General features: G+C 38.2%; 1 protein-coding gene across 2 annotated transcripts in view; it reads left to right on the top strand.

Moving 5' to 3' along the window:
- LOC124167525 (C-1-tetrahydrofolate synthase, cytoplasmic) overlaps positions 1-21724 on the top strand; it is a 44477-nt gene that overhangs the window by 7192 nt on the left and 15561 nt on the right. For both annotated transcript variants that reach the window (XM_046545469.1, XM_046545468.1), the window contains exons 8-14: positions 8282-8507; positions 9411-9584; positions 11712-11848; positions 15157-15371; positions 17072-17189; positions 18363-18580; positions 20004-20214. In XM_046545469.1, the coding sequence (XP_046401425.1) occupies positions 8282-8507; positions 9411-9584; positions 11712-11848; positions 15157-15371; positions 17072-17189; positions 18363-18580; positions 20004-20214 (1299 nt within the window). The remainder of the gene's footprint in view (positions 1-8281; positions 8508-9410; positions 9585-11711; positions 11849-15156; positions 15372-17071; positions 17190-18362; positions 18581-20003; positions 20215-21724) is intronic.

The raw sequence follows: 21724 nt of genomic DNA, 5'->3' as shown, positions 1-21724 counted from the left end.
TTCTTTACGTAATATGACAGAATAAAGTCTTCAAATGGTATACAAGTGATTTAGATTATTTAACACCTTGAGTGCGGCATGACGTGATATCACGTCATGGTGCGCTATCCCCTGGTGCTGATGACGTGATATCACGTCATGTGTACCCCGAGGGTTCCGGCCCTCCGTAAGAGCTCGGTTCAGTTCTTTTATGGCTTTTTACCCCCCTAAGTTGTTCAGCAGGGATCTAGGAGTGCATTTGTGGACGCCGTTTCAAGCAACCATTCCTGGGAGGATCGGGAGAAATTTTTTCTTTTATCTTAAGGTAAGCCAATTTCCATTCATTTTCTCCCCTGTATTTTATGCTATTATTTTTATTTATTTCTATTAATGCGTGAGTATGACGAATTTTATTTGAGTTTTATTTTACAAATCAAAAGTATTTACTAACTGGAACTTACTTATGTGTGTTTATTAATTTTTTATTGTTTTAATAATGTTTAGAGAGAATATAGATTTTTTCCATCCTTCCTTTTTTCTTCTTGCGAGCCTTTCATTTTTCGAACCTTTATTGCCTGATGTTAATAAGTTTTATTCAATTAATACATGCAGTACTGTGATTAGTTAAACTTTAATGTAAATTTGAAAATGCCATTACATTTTTTTATGCAACGTAACATATCTCTAACTTTTGCACCCTTCCTTTTTTTGTCAGTGCAACTCCTAAGCAGTGAGGGGATCGACAAGCGGCAATATTACTAGAGTGAAGGAAGTTATTTACGGAAAAAGTGTAAGTTATTTATAATATTTATTGTTAATATATGTATATTATGCACTTATAAACATTCTTATTACAATTGCAAATAACTGTTTGCACATTATCCCATGGATTGGCGAAAAAGTGCTTAGGAGTTACTTTATAAAAATGCTTTTATTTTCTCGATAACCATGAAATCAATGGCTTATGGGTGCTTTCAATTCTTTGTCTCGCCATTGTGAATATTTAGTTCCTAAACATAGTTTTACATTAGTAAAGCTGTTTGTAGCATTTCAGCTTTGGCCTATTTCACCGAGTGTGTTTACTTTGATCCTGTTATTTATCGGAATTTAAAAAAAATACAATGTATTTATTGCAGATACGGAAGCGAGAAGTAAAACGGAAAATGTTTCATGCTGGCCGGTAGTCAATGCTGCCTGAAAGAGGTAAAATTCTCTATTCATCAGCTTTTGTAGATGATCAGTAGTGTTCGACCTTCCATCAGGACCTGCAGCCATCGACGTCGAGGGAGGAAACCTCCGCAAGGGCACAAACATTTCCTTCTTAGCTCTCTGCCTTCTCTAGAAGAATGTACACGAAGAAGGGGGAGCTCCTGGAAGAGAGCGGGATCAGGCATTCTCTGAAGACTCCGAGCTAGATTTTAGAGAGGAGGAGGGTGGGGAGGAGGTTGAACCCTCACAGTCAGGTACTGCGTTGCCTCCTTCTACGCCAGATCCCTTTATGTCAATCACTGGCCCATCCCCTTTGTCCTATTCTTTCCTGAACCCTCTAACAATACCGTCCGTCCTTTGCGGTGGACCCTTAGTTCAGTGACCCCTCAAAATATCACTTTCATAGAAAACCCAGCTCTCACCATTCCACCCCCTTCCAAGGACCCAAGTGTTTTTGCGTCTCCTTTTCCCAGACACCCTCTTTCGTATACAGACATACTTTCTCATAATCTTCGAAATAATAGGTTAGGAATTGGAAACAATTGACCTATGAAGAGTTTTACCTTCATAGGCCTAATATTTCACAAGGTAAGTATTCCTATAACCAATATATCCGACTTATGGAGCATTGCTATCTTGTTTGACCTGCTTTGCTTTCGGATATACATGAGTCGTGATGGATTCTTTAGCATTCTTCAAGCCCTACATTTTTCAGCGAATACCGGCCCAAACGATTCAGAGCCTGAGTATTTCCTCTAAAAAAAATCCGTCCCTTTTAGATCCATTTCACTCCTCCATTGATTCCCTAATAATTCCTTCCCGAAAGCTATGCACGCTTTTTCATTTATCGTGAACCCGCCGGAAAGATTTCCCTTATAAATTCCGTCTTTCTGTCATTAGATCCTTTATTCTTCCATCCCACATTCCTTATCCCAAGCCACTTTTACCATCAATATATCAATCTCACTTCCCTGAACTCATCCAAGAGGAAGGTGGCAGAAAGAAAAATCGATGGTGCAAGTATTGCACTATTGCGGTGCAAGCACTCTTGGGCGTAGGAAAGAGACCGCATATATCTTCATTGGCTGCTAGGTCTCCTCTACTCTGTCCCGAGCTTTTTTCTTTCTTTCATAAGAAGGCATAAATAGTATTATATATTTTTGTATTATATACAATAGTATTATAGGTTGCCTTGTTTAGTTGCTTTGTTATATTGCAATAGTATTGTAGGTTGTTATATTGTTATAAAATTTGTGAGAGAGGTATTTCCTACACAGGTAAAACATACATGACTGTACGTAGTGGTATATAATATATAATTTAAAAATGGTCATCATTTCGATTGTATTGAATTTGTTTTGGGTAAATAAAATATTTTTTATTCATGTTATGTGCTCCTTTTTTCAATAGCCTAGGGCTCTTACATAAATAAGAAGTAACTAGAGATTTCCTAGCGCGATGGAATTACTCTTTCCCTCGTGTAATTGGAAAGAAAACGTATCGTTGCTTTCGGTAATCGGGTAAGTAATAAGGGGCATAGATGCTGCAAATCTATTCCTAGCAATACGTATTATTGAATGGTTTACTCGAATTGATATTATTATGCACCAAATGAAAAATATTATTGCGGTAAAATTTACATCATTTTCAGATTTTCGCAGAATATTCGTAGTAAGAACCGCGATACGTGGCCTAAATGAAGATTACTTGTAAGATGTTTGCTTGCAAATACTATTAGTTCCAGTTTTTATGCATTAATTTCTAACTCGGTAACATCATATTGAAAAATATGTTATTGGCTTCTTTCAGAAGATAGTAATGAGGAAGTTATAGGTTGATTATTTCTGTTTCCACATCCATTTTTATTTCGGCAACGGAGCCTATACCCCAATAACCCTAAAAGGACACGTATCAGCAAAATATTTCCCCATACCTTCCCCATCTTTTTGATGTGCCGATAGCACTTCCAAAAAGGTTATTCCTAGTTCTCACAAGTGGACCGACTAAATCTTACTATCACCCCTCGCTTCATCTCCGTACCCCCTCCAACCTTAGAACAGCCGGCAGGAGTGGTGCACGTCAAGAAACACCCTAATACACCGTCGGAAAATAATCTCGAAAGCAGATTGCCACCCATCTCAAGCACCTGCAGTGAAGGGAATACATAATGGTATGTGAAAACCATTTTTGTTAAATATCTGATGCTTACGGGTGGTCGTATGGGAAGAAAGGAATTGCAGCTGAAAACATGAAACGAGTGAAGGAATTTGTGACGAGAATAGTGGCTTCAGAAGAAAATGTAGAAATTATTCAATATTATCGAACCCTACCCCGATACTTAGGATTACTAGTACAAGGAATACGCCGAAATATCTTGTGCAGAATTACCATCACAATCAAACAGCTGTTCACGGCGATTCCTTGTACTTATAACTTGCATTACATCCATCTAAGCCAAAAATTTCCCTATGGCAGTGGCAAAATACCAATGGCGATACCAGTAGAGCATAACAAATTCATTTTCCTCGTATTTTTTTGGATACATAGCGCAGAAAAAAAATTGAAAGAAAACGGTGGTGCGGGGAAAAATCCGACAGTATGCAACCCGCATTACGTTAATATCCCGCTGTGCGGGTGACGTGATATCACGTCATGAATGAAAAAATTCATAGATAACAAATTAGGGCCAATATAATTTTTTCATTATTTTTCCCAGCTCTTTTGGCACCCATGCATGCGTTTTGCATTAAAAAACGACAGCCGCACCGGGGGTCGATTTTGAGTTTTACATGGTCAGCATTGAAAGTGTTAAGCCAATATTTGCAATTTTTATGCTTACTTACACATGGCTGGTCACGAACTACTCAGAAATCGCTACGCTATGGTCATGTGAAAATTAAATTTTCACATAAACCATTGAGTTATCTGAATCCAGTTTTTACCTGTTTTATTTTAAATGTATAAGGAATATTATCTTTCTAAAGAGATTCATTTTTCTTTCAAGCTCATCACAAAACTAACCAGTAAAGTTTTGACGTATCTAAAGATACGTCTGGGCACTTGTGGCACTAAAAATTCAAGTTTTGACTTATATGTATGTTTCATTCTATTTATTGATTAGATGAATAAGTAATAATTTTATAAACCTAATTATGTGATAGATCGAAGGCAGTTTTATTTATTCCTGCCATTTCATGAAGTATAATATTGAACAATTAGGTAAATACAGCAAAACAGGAATTTTCTCAGAATTGTTATGCATCCTCATTTGAATTGTGATAAAGTACCTTTATTGGAAGCAGAAAATGAGTCAATATTGGATTTCTGGAAATGCAAATACTCGCAATATCAAGTTGCCTACCCTGGCACAGTAGCGGATACAGAAAAGAATTCAAGGGGGGCACAAAAGATATCGTGAGCGATCTTGACTTGTATCGTAATGAAAAATAATCAAGTCACGTGGAAAGTTTTATTTAAAATTTAAAAAAAGGAAAGTTTTATTTAAAATGATTATAAACAAGGCATTATTATAATATATATTATGTAATTATTATATATACAAGGCAATGCCATCTTATGATATGAAAGAGTTACAATTGTAGTTCTGCCCTGTTAGGCAATGCGGGCAGCCACGTAAGAGGGGTCGCGCTCCCCCTTCGCCCCCCATATGTATATGCCACTGTCATGGCATTATTTGTATTCTGTATCGCCGACGGTGGAATGGATTGATTACTTTGTTTCTCGTTCAACTTTCCCCTGGCAATAATATCCAATTTGCAAGCCGTAAATCATTGTACGAAATAAGCAACTTTGGTGAACATTGATAAAGAAACTTTGTACTACGCTCCATCACCAAAAACTCTGTACTTTGCATTCAAGTTCGAGTCTCCGAAAGACATACCTGACATAAGGAGGAATCTGCGCTTTAAAGACTTTTCAACCGTCTCATATGTAAATACTTTTATGTTACTTTTGTTGCGCACCGCTTGCTATATAAGTCAAGAAAACAGCATAGGGGCTCCCATTTGCCGCTGAGAAGAGAAGACGTACCTTAGTGATGGAGCAGAGGTGAAACAAATCTGAAATAGCTCTACCATCAACGCTGTCAGCAGAAAAAATTCAAGACAAATTTTATGAACAATTGTTAAAAATGTTAGTACATTCTTCGTACGTACAAATCGAAGTGATTTATGAAGTGTTTGGAATATTGCTTCTCTCAGGTCACCGTCTACTTAGTTGATGGCTTTATCGGAGGTCATCTCCAGACTGCACCATCGAAATACTTTGTCAGTCAATGCGTAGGAACAGGTTTGAAGAAATGTTAAGGTTTCTGCATCTGGCAGATAATTATTATAATGGGAAGAATGATGGCAAGGATAGGCTATATAAAGTTCAACCTTAGTTTGAGGTTTTGAACTAGACTTTCAAAATTGTAAGCGCTAGAGAATAGTGTTTGGTGGATGAATCAATCAACCTCTACTATGGTAGATATGGCTGCAAGCAATGTATTAGAGGGAAATGAGTAAGGTTATGGCTAAAATTATGGTGTATATTAGAATCAAGTCTACCTTTATCATGCTGTAGCCAACCTTTATAGAACAGATCTTGGTCAAGGAGATCTACTTTTAGGACTAGTGGATGAGTGAAAATTACCACCAGGTACAAACATATTTGCTGACAACTTATTCATATCAGAATTGATTACTATTAGCATACATAAAAAAATGAAAACTCCTGTTTGTTATTCTGTTTCCGAAATGCCAGTGGCGATCGCGGACTACAATTCTCACATGGGTGTAGTGGACATGTGTGATCAATTCCTGGCAAGTTACCGGACAACAATCAAGAATAAAAATGGTGGTTCAAATATTTTAGATGAGACTTGGATGTATCAGTTTTACAAGGATAGTTACGGTATAAAAAACTCGGATACAGTAACACAGTGCTGTAAAATTTCAAAATTCAAATGTAAATTGTTCACGTTATAATACTATAATAATACTCAAAATTATATTATTTGATGCATAATAATTCAAATTCAAGTATTAAAACCTACTGATGAAGGCATGAGTAATGAATGATACAGCAAAAACGTGCATAAATACAATTAAATGATAATGTGCATTTTTGACCCTTAAGTGCCCAGATGTATCTTAAGATACGTGTAGGTTTAAGTACTATGCAAATGTTAGAGATTTTTTAAAATATTTTTTCCCGCATCAGGTATGATGCCTAATCATAATTTAAGCAAAAAAAGTAAAAGTTTTTGAAAAAAATCTTCTGGGCATTAATGGGTTAAAGTTAGAGGAGAGATTGTCATCTCATCTTTTGTGCGAAAGAAGGCATCGGAGAGTGTCACGACTTCAGAACTACATTGAAGACGTTATGCCACAATGGATGGATATTGACTTCAAGTCACACTTCAGGTTAAAATCGAATACTGTACAATAACTCTTTTGTTTATGGTATGAATTTCATTAATTTTAAACTATTTATCTGCAGAATGAGTCTAAAGACGTTTGAGTATTTCATGGGTGTCATTGCAAATAGATTGAAAGGGAGTCATCTAGGTCTTGAGATGATCACCCTCAAGAAGCAATTTCTCTTTCGATTTGGCGGATGGCAACTCCTGATTTGTACAGGTGATAAAATCTATTATAATAGTAATTAACTAAATTACTGACTTCGGACTCGTAGGTACCTAATTCAGTGACTATGCAGTAATCCCTAAGACCTCATGCCTAGAGGCATAAGTGCTTAATCATTTGATGTTAGTAAATCGATTATATCTTCTGTTATTCCAACCCAATGTGTGTCGGGAAATATCTACTGCGTAACTCTGGGATTGTCTGTACATGCATTTATCTATTTTATTTTTATCGTTTATTTTTTCCTTCCTCAGCAATGCTTCCGCAGGTTTCTAGTATTGCTGGGGCGAGGTCTTCCTTTTTCCCATGGCACCTATTGGGTGATGGTGATCGCATCGATGGTGAATCATTGCCCATGGTGTCCCCTTGCGTCCGGCTCCTTTTGAGAACACTAGAGCCAGATGAGGTCAGTGTGATTGGCTCCATGAAAGGCCCTTCGCCCAGAAGGCTCTCCATATCTTTGAAGTACGGCCATGTCATGGGGCCCTTACCAGACTTTGCATTATGATCTTTAATGGGTTTAAATGTCCTTTTCATTCCATTAAATTTTGACGGGCACTGTGTTCTGGTCACATCGTGGGCATGAGTTTTCAATATGCTGGCAATTTCATCCCAGGCCTTCTTATGGCTCACTTTGCCCTCAACTAAGTCCCACTCGTACCCTCTGTACCTCTGCAGAATGTAAATCCAAGTCCCCCCTCAGATTTACATTCCGCATCAGCTGGAGAAACTTTCACCACTATAGACTTTCCACCAATAGGGTCCTCTTAACGTATTAATTCTACTAATTCAACTCGTAACATCAACTAATTCAAAGCAAGGCCGCCATTTTTTCTGCATCTGTATTTGTACACAGCGACATGACAATGAGCGTTTTGGAGCCAGTTAGTGCAATTTAAGCACTGATAGCATTTTGTGCCTCACCTCTCTGGCGATTGCATTCAAAGCACATAGTAATGACAAATGCGATGGTGGTTGGCGTAACATGGTGAAACTCCTTCATGATGCACAAAGGTTAAGAAAACACTTAGCTGTTTCACAAAATAACATAATTGTTATTTTGTGAAACAGCTAAGTGTTTTCTTAACCTTTGTGCATCATAGTAATGATGTTGGCACTACCAAATGTTGATGTCATGACCTCGCTCACAGCACTGTGACCGAACTCCCCGACCGGGAGTAGCGGGCTATCAGCACTATTTGCATGCTCCAGGAACGCACCCAATATTGCATACAGCACACTTTATTCATCATTCTAAAAGATATAAACTAGCAACAAACAATTTCAAAGCAAAAATGAAACACTCATTCATCTTTGCACTCAGAAGCATCACTTTTGCTTGCATGTAAACTTATGCATAATGGCATGAAATTTTTATATTTTAGCCTTAAAAATCTTGAATTATTCATGAATTTATATTTTATCTTGTTGACGTCCTGTTCTAGATCCTACCAAAAAATCTGGACAGCGACTCGTTGGTGATGTAGCTTTTGAGGAAGCAAAGAAGGTTGCCTCCTTTATTACTCCAGTGCCTGGTGGAGTAGGACCAATGACGGTGGCCATGCTTATGAAGAACACTGTTTTGTCTGCCAAGAAGGCAGCAATGAGAATGATGAGCCTGCAGTGGAACATCAAAAGTATTCCACTGAAACTGCAGGAACCTGTGCCAAGGTATTGTATTAAATTATGGCGTTCTTCTGGAAAACTTCCTGGATGTATCAGTAATTACTTTAAAGTCGGATAATTTCAAGTGTTCTAGAAAGTCATGAAGTGTTAATTTAAATTTGAATAAATCTGGAAAACCTTCTTTGTTGCTAGCTCAAATGGTGATCTTCTAATACACTTAGATACTGTTGTTAATTTTGGATTGTTGTTGTTAACTATTTTTAGTTTTGTTATGTTCCTTTTGTTTTGAAGGCAGCACACATTGCAGACATGTGGCATAGGTTTTCTTAATGGTAGTTCCCTTTGACCTTCTGATTGCAATCTACTTTTATATGTAGGAATGCAGTTACTTCAGTTACAATTACAGTTACATTATATGTATTTACTGCTGTAAAGTGGTGATGCCTAATGTTAGGATGTATAGTGAATTGTGCGTTATGTTCAGTAAAAAATTGTAATGGGAACGGAGCAAAGGAAGATACCCCATTATGTACTCTTAATCGACTTGAGTTTTGAAATGAACTGAACTCATTTTAATGACTTTTATGTATCATATTTACATGTATCTCAAAAGAATACGATTGTAAGACTACACCCATTTCAGAACTCCGCTAAGGAAAAAATTTAGTTTGGAATATTTATTACTATATGTATCTGATTATAGTCCCTTCTGTTTTTTGTAAAACCTTTGAGAAGTAAGTAATAAGATAGCCTACATCAATGCCTCTTATAATTATTAATTTTTAAGGAGGCAATGGGAATGGAAGCAAGAATTCAAAGTGTGGGCATTGCAATCGTGGCAATCCTTTTTTTCAGGAAATTCTTAAGCAATTTATTATTTAATGTAAGTTCCCAGCCTTGAGAGAATGATTCTAAATTCTGTGATTTTGAACTTCCATTATTTTCCAGTGATCTTGCAATAGCTCGAGCTCAGATACCCAAGGACATCACCCAATTAGCAGAGGAGATAGGCCTGGGTGGAAGTGAATACTCTCTTTACGGGAACAAAAAGGCCAAAGTTGAACTTTCTTCTCTCAAGAGGTTTTCCAATCGCAAGTCTGGCAAACTCGTCGTTGTGGCTGGGTAAGTTTGTGATGTGAGTGAAGTACACTCTTGCATTAGAATTTTGCAATTATTATCGCTTAATCTTTCACCTTACTACTGAAGGATGGTTTGCAATGAGCTTATAAATGTACATATTTGCTTTTGAAATGTCTTGAGTTGAACCTATGTCAATTCTTTTTTATGGTGCCTGCACAAACTCCTTTATGAAAGCTCAACTGACTGCTTAACTCAAGCAAAAAGCTGATGGCTCAACCTTACTCGAATTCATAATGCCACAATTTGCATCCTTTGTGTATTTTATTGTCAATTTAACTTTACTCAAGGAGTGGAATTTGAAAATGGCAGGAATTTTTTTGGAAACTTTAAAAGATTATAACTTTAAAAAATGCCACATAGGTTTAGGAATTTTAATTTAAATCATTTTGATCTCTTGCTTCAGGGAAAAGAAAACCATTCCACTTGAAAGTGATTTTACATTACTCTTATTTACAATCCTTGGTAGTGTCTTGAATGGAAACATAATTAGTTTTGTGTGGCTGATGTTAATTGTTCCTTGCGTTGCATGACTTTTGATTAAGTTACATATGAGTGTAAAGCTTTATAAGCAACTTTCTGTTGTCTGTTATAGTGAAATTATTATATAGATTCATTTTATGAAGCAATCAGAATCAGTTATTATTTTTTTGTTCTCTAATGGAGTCAGTTCTTAGCCTTGTGTTTTATCGAATGCCAAGCATATTTGAAGGAGTGTGCATTATGCACAGTTAATCCTGGAAAATGCTATTTATTTGGGAAACTTGAGTTCTGTTCTGGAGTGGGCATGCATTTGAATAAGTATAGAGATTTCGGGAAAATTATGTGTGGTAATCATTGTAAACATTTGTTTTCCAGAGTTTTGCTTGTAATTACCAAAATATAAAATAAATGTTGCTCTTAATGGGAAGTGTAATGAAAGGAATAACAAGGAATAAGTGCGTGGTTTATCTAATTGTAGGGTGGCAGGCAACTGAATGCATTGAGACCACTCATAGATTTGCATATGAAATATAAATATTGTTATCATAAACTTATGGAAGGCATTGTGGGATTGAATTTGGATATATCTGAAGTATTTTAACATACTTCATAATGTGAAGTCATCTTAGATTCAGATGCAATAAGGAGCCACAATAGGAGGGTCTCATTAATACGAACAACCTTATTACAAAGTTCTTGTTATTACGAAGCAAATAGTTGGTCCCTACAATAAAGATAATCCAATCTATGGTTAAAAAAATGTTATTACAAAATTTTTGTTATTATGAAAGTGTTAACTTGTCCTGGTCCGAGTGGCTACAAAAAGAACTTTACTATGAAGTACCATGGATAAACAATGGCATTTAGGTGGGTATACTTTACGCAATGCCATAATTATTGCGCTATGTTTAAGTCACGCAAACGAAGTGCATCATAACTTTCAGAGATGCAAACATTTTAAAAATTTCATAGTTGGTGCCTTTGGAGTTGGCTGATGCACCGTGGTGTGGTGCAGAGAAACCCACACTTCAGGCACAGTCTGAGCAAAGTATCACTTAATCCATGGTGAAGTCAGAATCTGTTCAGCATTTTGCCCTTTATTCCTTCCTCTGGACAATGAATTTTTTTGTCTCCTGCCACATCGCACACATAGCTATATCAGTTAGTCAGAATAATGAGTTAACGCGATAGTAATGCAGTGTTGCACTCTACTGGATAACAGCACTTTTTGATGCCAACTAATGTGCTTGTTTTTTTGTGTATTTGTGTGTAATTCATCCAGGAATATCGTACACATGGCTCTAAAGCTATTCCGCAGTGCGACTTTAAGTAAGGAGATTAAAGGGTCAAGAAATTATGGCAAGGTTGATTTTTGTGATGATTCCTAAAAGATACGTTCTTACGAATTTCATTATTATGAACCTACAGTTTTTTGGCCCAGTGAACTTTGTAGTAACGAGAGTTTACTGTATGAGCTCTGCAAGTGAAAGAATATCCTTGCGTAAATGTGTTAAACCATATATGTGTATCCGTATATATAAATGTGTATATGTATATAGTGTGTACATATATCCCGTACTGCCACCAATTTTGACTTGGGATTTTAATTTATACGTTATTTTTTTTTAGAATCACACCGACTCCTTTGGGTGAAGGGAAGAGTACAACTACCTTTGGGCTTGTTCAGGCACTGGCAGTGCAAAAGCAGAAGAACTCTTTTGCATGTGTTAGGCAGCCATCTCAAGGGCCAACATTTGGAATTAAAGGTCAGCGATAAAAATAGACTGAATTTACTGCTGAATATGTGGCTAAAGTTTAGTAGAAATGTTTTAATTGTTTGCTGTTATGATGAATGTTTTGGTTGTCACTAGACTTGAGGGAGAAGCAAATTTTAGACATGAGCAGAGTTGGTATACTTTGACTCATTTTGAATAAAAAATTAAGTACCTTAGGAAAGTTGAGGTAATAAGGACATAAGGAAAGTTATCATGTTGAGGTAATACGAAAAACCTGTGAAAAATATAGCCATCACAATTAGTTTTCTCCTGGAAATTTTTGCAAAAAGTGTTACATCGTGACAAATGATGAAAAAAGTATTACTGGCCGTTCGTATTCACTGAAATGAAAACATCATATTATCTGGTTACTCATTCAACTTCGGTGGACTCTGATTCCCAGTTACTCACACACCCATTGTTTTTACCTTTAATGGGTTCCAAGTGTCTTTTTGGGTCAGGGGAGGGGGTCACAGAATTTGGGAAGGGTGTCTTATGTCCAAGCCGTGCTGTTGTCTCTGCGAATTGGGGTGGAGGGGTACAGAGATAAAGGCATAGAGCGATCTTGATATGCCAAATGCTCTTACTCGCATCTACTTGTAATAGGAAACTCAGCCCGGGCTGTTTTTGGATTAGGTTGTTGGGGTGACTATTGGCTGTATTTTCAGTCCACCGTACATATCAGTCCCTTCTTGACAAGAGGCCCCCACATGCATTTCTAAGTTGACCCTGCATAAATGTTTTGGGGTGATTCCGTTGCAAGTTCACTGAGATGATGTAGGTCATGACGTAGATGATGGTGCCATGCCAATTTTCCACTCTGGATGTGTTATGGGACCTAACTACGAAATTGATGAAAGAGGTCCAATAATTTTATGGTGGATTGTTAAGGCAAATGGCTCATGGTAAATAAAGGAAGAAGCAATCGATGTCGTCTGCCAGGTCGTGTCAGTACATTAATTATCTCTACAAGTTCTCTCATATCAAGCCAAAAGTAGAACCGTGTTATACGAGGTGTGTTCAAAAAGTATCGCGAATTTTGAATTTTTCGCGGGTTACGTATAATCGAATTTCGATTTTTTTGTGGCGTTATGTTGGTACTCATGTCTGTCACTTATGCCGACAAGCTCGGCCATTTTGAATGTTTACTTAATTGTTGACAGCTGCTTTGCTTGCACGTGTTTTGGATCGTCTTCGATTTTTACCATGGATCAAAGAACCTGTATCAAATTTTGTGTGAAAAACGAAATTAAGTGCGCGGATGCATTCCGAATGTTGACTGTGGCATACGGAGAAGCTACCTTGGACCGAAGCAACGTTTATCGGTGGTACAAAATGTTCTCAGAAGGCCGAGAAGATGTGAACGACGAAGAGCGTGCCGGACGCCCGAGCACTTCAACAACAGACGAAAAAATTAATGAAGTGGAGAAAATGGTATTGGCCAATCGTCGAATCACCGTTAGAGAAGTTGCTGAGGACCTAAACATATCGATTGGCTCGTGCCATTCGATTTTTATCAATGATTTGGGCATGAGACGGGTCGGGTTGGGTTGGGTTTGGGTCCGCGACGACCCAAATTTGCTGCAGAGGGTCATAACTGGTGACGAATCGTGGGTTTATGGTTATGACGTGGAAACCAAAGCTCAATCATCTCAATGGAAGCTGCCGCACGAACCAAGACCGAAAAAAGCGCGCCAAGTTCGGTCGAATGTGAAAGTTTTGCTGACAGTTTTCTTCGATTGCAGGGGCGCGGTGCATCATGAGTTCTTGCCACAGGGTAGAACGGTCAATAAGGAATATTACCTGCAAGTTATGCGCAATTTGCACGAAGCAATCCGCCAGAAACGCCCGGATTTGTGGAAGAACAAAAATTGGCTTTTGCACCACGATAACGCCCCTGCTCACACATCGTTGCTTGTGCGCGACTTTTTGGCCAAAAACAACACACTAATGATGCCGCAGCCACCGTATTCTCCAGATCTGGCCCCCTGTGACTTTTTCTTGTTCCCTAAACTGAAGAGACCCATGAAAGGACGACGTTACGCTACGATTGACGAGATAAAGACGGCATCGAAGGAGGAGCTGAACAAGATTAAAAAAATGATTTTTTGAAGTGCTTCGAAGATTGGAAAAACCGTTGGCACAAGTGTATAATATCACATGGGGATTACTTTGAAGGGGACAAAATAGATATTCTTGAATAAATAAATAATTTTTGAAAAAACACAAAAGTCGCGATATTTTTTGAACACACCTCGTATTTGCTAGTCTTTTAATTGCTTCAATAGCTGACGGTACAAGATAGTCATAATTACGGGGCAAATATGATCATTTACGTGGGAACTTACATTGCATCATCACGGTTTGTCATTCACTTTTACTTTCTGTTAGTACAGTGAGTCCTCGTTTAACGTCACTTACCGTTCCTGAAAAATGTGACGATAAACGAAATGACGTTAATCGAAGCACAATATCCCATAAGAAACAATGTAAAAAGTGAATATCGGCTCCTAGACCTCACAATTCCTACGCGAAAAAATTTTAGCGTATCATATTTGGGCCATTTTTTACGATGGGAATGCCAAACTATGGCATAAACACGAGTCCCTGTCTTCATTGACGGCAATACCAGCAGCGATGTACATCCTTCTACATTTTTGTATCTTCCCGCGTTTGTTTTTTCGGCTTCGCTATGGTGGTCACCTGGGCATCATCGCCTGGGCATCATCATCGCTGAAACATCGTCGCAGTTACAGGAACCAAGATTATTGAGAACACGGCGAAAAAGTGACGACAAATACTCCGAGTTCTACCCGGAAAAATTCCTAGAAATCACTTCAGGTTCCAGAAAACCGTTATGTAAAGTAAAATTTGCTAGAACTTTACTTGACATTTACGCACTTAACATTTGCGCACCTACCTAAGAATTCATTTTGCAGAAAATTTGCTATAAACGTAATCGAAATTGACAATAAACACACCGTTTTACACTTCGTTTAGACTGACTGTATTACCGCCCACAAAACGAACAACCTGCAACGCCCGCCGCTTCGCATTTTTTCTCGCGCGAAATTTAAAAAACCTGACCAGACCTGACGTTATCGCGAAGCAAAGGTGCGATAAACGAATGACGGTCTCAAAATTTTCGTGACGTTATCGCGAAATGACGTTAAACGGGGTGACGTAGAACGAGGACTCACTGTATAAGCGAATGTTTGAGTGGTAATTGTACTGCTGTATGGCTGTCCCGAGGAGTGCAAAATATGATGAGGTCATAAAAGTACACATTGATTGTGCAGGTGGTGCAGCCGGAGGAGGCTACTCTCAGGTCATACCAATGGAGGACTTCAACCTTCATCTGACTGGGGACATCCATGCTATCACTGCCGCCAATAATTTACTGGCTGCACAATTGGACACAAGAGTGTTCCATGAGGCAACACAATCTGATTTGGATCTGTACAACCGATTGGTTCCCAAGAAACAGGGTGCGAGGAAGTTTTCAAACATACAGGTGAGCTAGTGATGGAGTAACTGGAATACTCGACCACCCATTTCTTATAGTATACCTTTGAGAGGTAGTCATATGGCATGGCATCTCCTTAATTTTGGATCCATCATTATTTGTAAACCATCCTGAGGGTGCGAAAAATCCACAGAGAAAAAATCATTCGCCTTGATCAGGATTCGAACCTGGATCCCACGATTTCTGGTGGAGTGCTTTAACCAGTTAAGCTATCGAGGCGTCATTCCTCCCAGTGGAAATTTGGGGACTATAACAGACGAGGTGGTATGGTCCTCAAATTGTGGTAAAATCCTCCTCAGTCCTAGGTGGTATACCAACTTGTCCGGAATAGTCCTCAAATTTCCACAGGGAGGAATGATGCCTCGGTAGCTTACCTGGCTGAAGCACTCGGCCGGAAATTGAGGGATCCGGGTTCGAATCCTGGTCAAAGTGAATGATTTTTTTCTCTATGGATTTTTTGCGCAGTTAGTGCGTTGCAGGTGACTCTGTAAAGTTATCACCGTGGCTAGTCCCTGTGTACTAAGATTAAATCATCCTGAGGGTATTTATGATTTAACACTTTCCCACTGAATGGATTGAATAAACTTCTCTTGGATTTGTGCGTGGGTAAGAAAATCTTAAGGCAGCCAACGTTTCGGGTTCCATCCCATTACCCACCAGTCTTGAGAATGGGTAATGGGATGGAACTCGAAATATCAGCTACCTTAGATGTTCTTACCTGCGCACGAACCCAAGAGAAGTTTATACATCCCGAGGTAGTTTTGACTCAACTCTTCACGTATACTCTATGATCTAATCTTTATATAACATTTCTTTATTACTTTAAGAAAGTACTGAATGAGGTTCATCTCTCTTTGCAAATAAATTTATTTGTGAGAGATTATGAGTTCAGCAGAAGTGAGGAGAAATGTCACGCAGGTTGTGCTTGGAATCATCCTTCCCTGAATCACGCAACATTGCTCAAGTTATATTTAGGTTAATTACTATGTTGTTGTAGGGAGCTTTGTTCATCCTCCAAAAGGAATAGAAACCTTGTTATAAACTATTTATGATAGCAATGCAAACATTAAACTGAGCAAATTTATAATACTATATTCTCCTGGGAGTAAGAATGAAACTAGGACCTCACCAATTACGAGACCAAGAATACCAGCTGGGATACTAGTGATTATACTGGATATCCTTCATGAATCGCATGATAAAGATAATCTGTACTCAAACTTATGTAATATTATGGGATTCAGGCGTATTTTAAAAAACCAAAATTAAGTTTATATTAAGTTAAAATTGTGTTTTAAAGTTTTATTTATCATTAAAGATTTACCACCCGCATGCACTAGTTTTCTTTATAGCTTATAAAATCAACTTTGCATCCACCTCATATCTTCTGAAGCATTGAACTTCAGTATGGCTCATGGTACCTAACTTCCTCAAAATCATCATTCCTTGTAAATATATAGTGGTAGACTAAATTTCATTTCATATATTGAATTATAACTTATATAAAATAATTTATTCCCTAAGCAATGCAGAGTTGGGGATAATTTTGCTGTGTGGTAAAAAATTGCGACATTTTATGTTTGCCTTTGGTGAATGCTGTTTATTTTTTGAAGATGTCCTGTCTATTCCATATTGATGTTCAATTTTAATGGCAGTTTATTAATGAATTAATAATTATCTCTGAATAGCTGAGGAGACTGCAGAAGCTGGGAATCTCTAAAACTGACCCTGACAGCTTGACTCCTGATGAAATAAAGAGATTTGCAAGGCTTGACATTGATCCTGCTACTATCACATGGGAAAGAGGTTGGTCCTACCGAGTTGCTGTTTCCCTGCTTCTTGTATCTGCATTTCCAGGAGGCGTCTTATCATAAATGACATAATGGTTAATTCTTCCCCAAATTTTCATTTGGAAAAAATTAACTTTTTTTGTACATATTAAAAGTTAGGCCCTTTATTGGCAAAATAATCCAAAAATTGAAAGTACCCTTGCTGGTGCTGTGAATGTTTGTGGTTGGGCATAAGCTCTCACTAGTCTTGGTAGTATTGGGCATAGTATGATATGGTATTGGGCATGGTATTATGTTGACTGATTTAGCAACATGAATTTCACTGTTAAGGTATAAATTACAGTGCGGCCGATGAAATTATTTGCTATTCCATCATTTACAAAATTTATTTAGGATGCCTCTATTCTTGATACTGATATTAGCGGTCCAAGTAATTTGTGTAGTATGCAATGTAATTAGATGGCAACCTTAACATGATGTTGGCAAGGCACTGATGTTGGCACTGACAAGTGTAGACGGCTGTAAACTCAGCAAGTTGGATGCCAGTGCTGGCTGCCAGGGATGGCACTTTCAATGTTTTTAAATGTACACTTTCACCCACATATGCTTTACCAGCTCATGCAAATACATCTTTCATGCAGGTGCATGTGTTATGCCTTAAGGTAGTGGTCTTCAGCCTTTTCTAATACAAGGGCCAAAAATGAATTCCATATCCATGGGAGGGCTGCAATACTCTACGTCACTTTATACCACATCAATAAAATAGAAAAAAATTTACGATTTCAAAGGGCAATAATTTTTCTGGTTGAAAAGTTCATTCAATCAATGCAGTTTTTTGCATTGTTTATTTTGTGTCGATATAGATTTTATATTGTGTGGTTCGATACAATGGTTTCTTCAGCCAATATATTTAATGCGGGTTGGAGACCCTTGCATTTAGGCTTACTTTAAAGTAAAGAAATCTTGACATTTCTTGTTGGTTGAACATGAATTACAGATTGCACTAAGTTTAATTATTAGATCTTCCATAAGATTTCATGAATCATTTCTCTTGGAGTGGTATCGAATTAGCAATGATTGTCATGAATGGAATTCTTAAGGGATTTGTAGCTATTGCTCTGGAGGAATTCTATCGCCTCTTTGCATTATATGATAGCAAACACTTAAGAAAATTTTTCTCCCTTATCAGTGGTGGACACAAATGACCGATTTCTGAGGAAGATAACTATTGGTCAATCAAGTACAGAGAAAGGCCACACTCGGGAGACGTCATTCTCAATCACTGTGGCTAGTGAAATAATGGCTATTCTAGCATTGGCCAATGACTGCCATGACATGAAAGATCGCCTGGGAAAAATAGTTGTGGCACTGAATCGTGAAGGTGCACCTGTGACTGCTGACGATTTGGTAAGTATTCCAGTCCTCTTCTAATGTCTTGCTCTCATGAAATCCTTATCCAAATCAGTGGCGTAACTAGAAATATGCCTTATGGAGGGATGGGATGGCCTGAAATGGTGGCCCCTTCCCCCCCCCCCAGGCAGAGTCTGGTAAAATGTTTGAAAAATGACATGTCTGGAAGTACATTTTACATCATCTTGGCCCTAAAAATTGAACTTTAAGAAGATAGAGTTATTACCGTATTTATCTGAATATAGTCCCCCCTTTTTTTCAAAAATGCTCGTGGTAAAAGTAAAGGGAGGACAATATTGAAATGCATTTTTAAAATTTTTTCCCAAATTTGAAACCTCAAAATTAGGGGGGGGGACTATTTTCAGAGGGGAGAGAACATTTCACTTCATTATATTCGGAGAAATATGGTATCTCAAAACTAGACAGTAGTAAATATTGTTTTATTTCTTCGAGGAATTAGCCGGCTGCATAATTTTGGAGCTATTCATGGAGATGGTCAGCCATTCTGAATAATTATGGAGGGGGATCCCCTGATAAGCAATCCAATGATGATTATGTTGGAAATTTGGAGTTATTTTCTCTGATTACATTCTGGTAAATCAGCTATGGAGGGGGATCCCTTGATCCCCCTCCATAATTATGCAGAATGGCTGACCATCTGCAAATTGGGCCACCACTTATGTTCCGAGAAAGCCTATCACCATGCAATATAATGTGAAATGCATACAAACCTCCACCCCTGAATGGAGTCTAACAATTAATGATAAAAAATGCATTTTGTGTAACCTGAGTTGCACTCCCAGGAGGTGCTGGTCTGACACCAGTGTTTGTTTAACACTGAGGTTGTGAAAGCCCAGAAATGAATAAGAAATGAGTCCTGGAATTGGGCCCGTGCTACATTTTGAGGTACTGCAGTATTAGTAGATAGAAACTGCAGCCATGCATGAGTGAGCCCTATGCGTAACCATGGTATGGCACCCTGCAGTGTGCAAGGAACTCAGTTCCTCAGTGATCATGTTGATAATATATAGCCAATTCAAATGAGAGTGCTTGTGTACATGCATGATAATTAAGGGAAAGTTTGTGACTCAGAGTATTGCAGTGTGGGAGAGACAAGCTTTGGTAAGAAGGGTAGGTTGCCATTTCTCTCTCCTAAGAAGGAAAGCATTTACGACTGAAAGAAACAGAGGTTGAGAGTGAAGGTAAGACTAGAAGTGTGGAGATATGTATAAGTATGTTTTCGTATAGTTTTGCAAATTCACATACATGTACTTTCCCTGCAGCTGAGAGGTTTATGTTGGAAATTTGGAGTTATTTTCTCTGATTACATTCTGTTAAATCAGATTTATAAATTTCATATGGATACAGTTGATTAGATAATTAGGTGACTTAATGGGTGGGCCCATGTTTGCTTTCACAGGGTGCTACAGGTGCAATGGCTATTTTGCTGAAGGATGCCATCAAGCCCACCCTAATGCAGACACTTGAAGGCACTCCTGTTCTGGTCCATGCAGGCCCCTTTGCCAACATTGCCCATGGGTGCTCCTCCATTATTGCTGACCACATTGCCCTCAAACTGGTTGGAGAGGATGGCTATGTGGTGACCGAGGCTGGCTTTGGCTCTGATATTGGTGAGTGATCAAGATGACAATAATGAGTTTAGCACACGATAATAGCACAGTTTATGGCTTGATTAAAACTTCTTATCCCCAGAGTGAAAGCCATTTCAAGGTATGGTGACTTTGTTTCACAAGTTTTAGGCAGTATCGCATATTGATAAAAGGAGGCTGGGTGCTGATAGAAACCTAGCTTTGTGCTAGGCTTAGATTGCGAGAGTCTTTTTGAGAACATTAGAGTTAAGAACAGATGTTCTTTTGAGTGACATGGAGAACATTATATTTGATCAACACTTTATTTCCATGTCCAACTGAAATAATAAAGTAAGAGAGGTTCGTGGTGGAGCCAACAGGTATACAGAGTAATTTCATCTTCACTCAAACAGCAAAGGATTTTAATAAATGCTTGGTAAAAAAAAACAGAGGGAGTTAATTCAATGCTGATGCGTAACTAAATAATATTTTATCATAGGTAGACAGCTGATGTCTTAACACCACTTGCCACATGCCTATTGAGACAGCTTGTGGTGTAGTATGTAGATGTTTGTAAAAATTCATGTTTTTCTGAAAGGGTGGGATGTATCCAAAATTTCCTTTGCCTTCAGCCTTTGTCCATCTTATCATTTTAAGGCAACTGATCAAAGGTAGTTGAATTTACATATAGGTCATATTTTAGACTATCTAGTGTCATATTGCAATATGCTGTAGAGTCCCACTCAACAGTTCCTGGTAGGAATTTTGTGGTTCTGTGCTATTGGACTGTCTTGGAAAAAACCAAATAAATGTTCCTCTCTATGGGTTTAGTTCAATGTTTTTTTATGGAAGTGCATGGCCTTCTTATTAGTCTTAGTCTGTATATCAGCTGTGTGAATAATGTTCCTCTTTTGGCTTGTTGCATTGTATATTTTCCCATCCATTGTCATATTCTCTTTGCATTTCTTCTATAACTGTGAGTTTTTGGAATTTCTGGAATCTGGACTTAGGTCTTCACTTTTTTTTTGCATTGGATGATTACCATTCGAAAGAGCCAATTCTTTTATTTTTTTATTTTTGGTACTTATATTCTCTCAGTGCTTTTAATAGTCAATCATGGCATTATTTAAGTCTGCTAAGGATTGTTGATGTTATATTCTCTCCAGTGTTAAGTTTTGTTGCATGATGAATTTTTAATGTCTCCCAGGTCTCACTTTCTACGGAAAATCGTAGAAATTTTCTGCTTCATAGGAAATTTTTTCCTCTCTGTAGGAACATTAAATCATGGTTTCGCTGGTAGTGGGCCCTGGTCGCTTCCATAGCGGCAAGGGTTCTCACCCTTCCATCCCTATCCCTACCCCGAAGCGTTGTCGCGCTCCTATCGCGGCAGTGCTTCCATCCTTTTTCCTTCCCTTTCACTTTCCTCCCTGGGTGCGCAGGCGTATCAGTTGCATTACCGGGTCCCGCTCCCGGTGTGTTGTAACTCTCAGAGGACCTCCCCCTTGGGTCCTGAATCACTGTCTCCCAAGTCTATACAAGTTAATACAGGTTT

This window comes from Ischnura elegans, chromosome 11 (assembly GCF_921293095.1).
Source record: "Ischnura elegans chromosome 11, ioIscEleg1.1, whole genome shotgun sequence".
Lineage (NCBI taxonomy): Eukaryota > Metazoa > Arthropoda > Insecta > Odonata > Coenagrionidae > Ischnura > Ischnura elegans.
The sequence above is the reverse complement of the archived record's forward strand: the minus strand, read 5'-3'. Positions and strand labels throughout refer to the sequence as shown.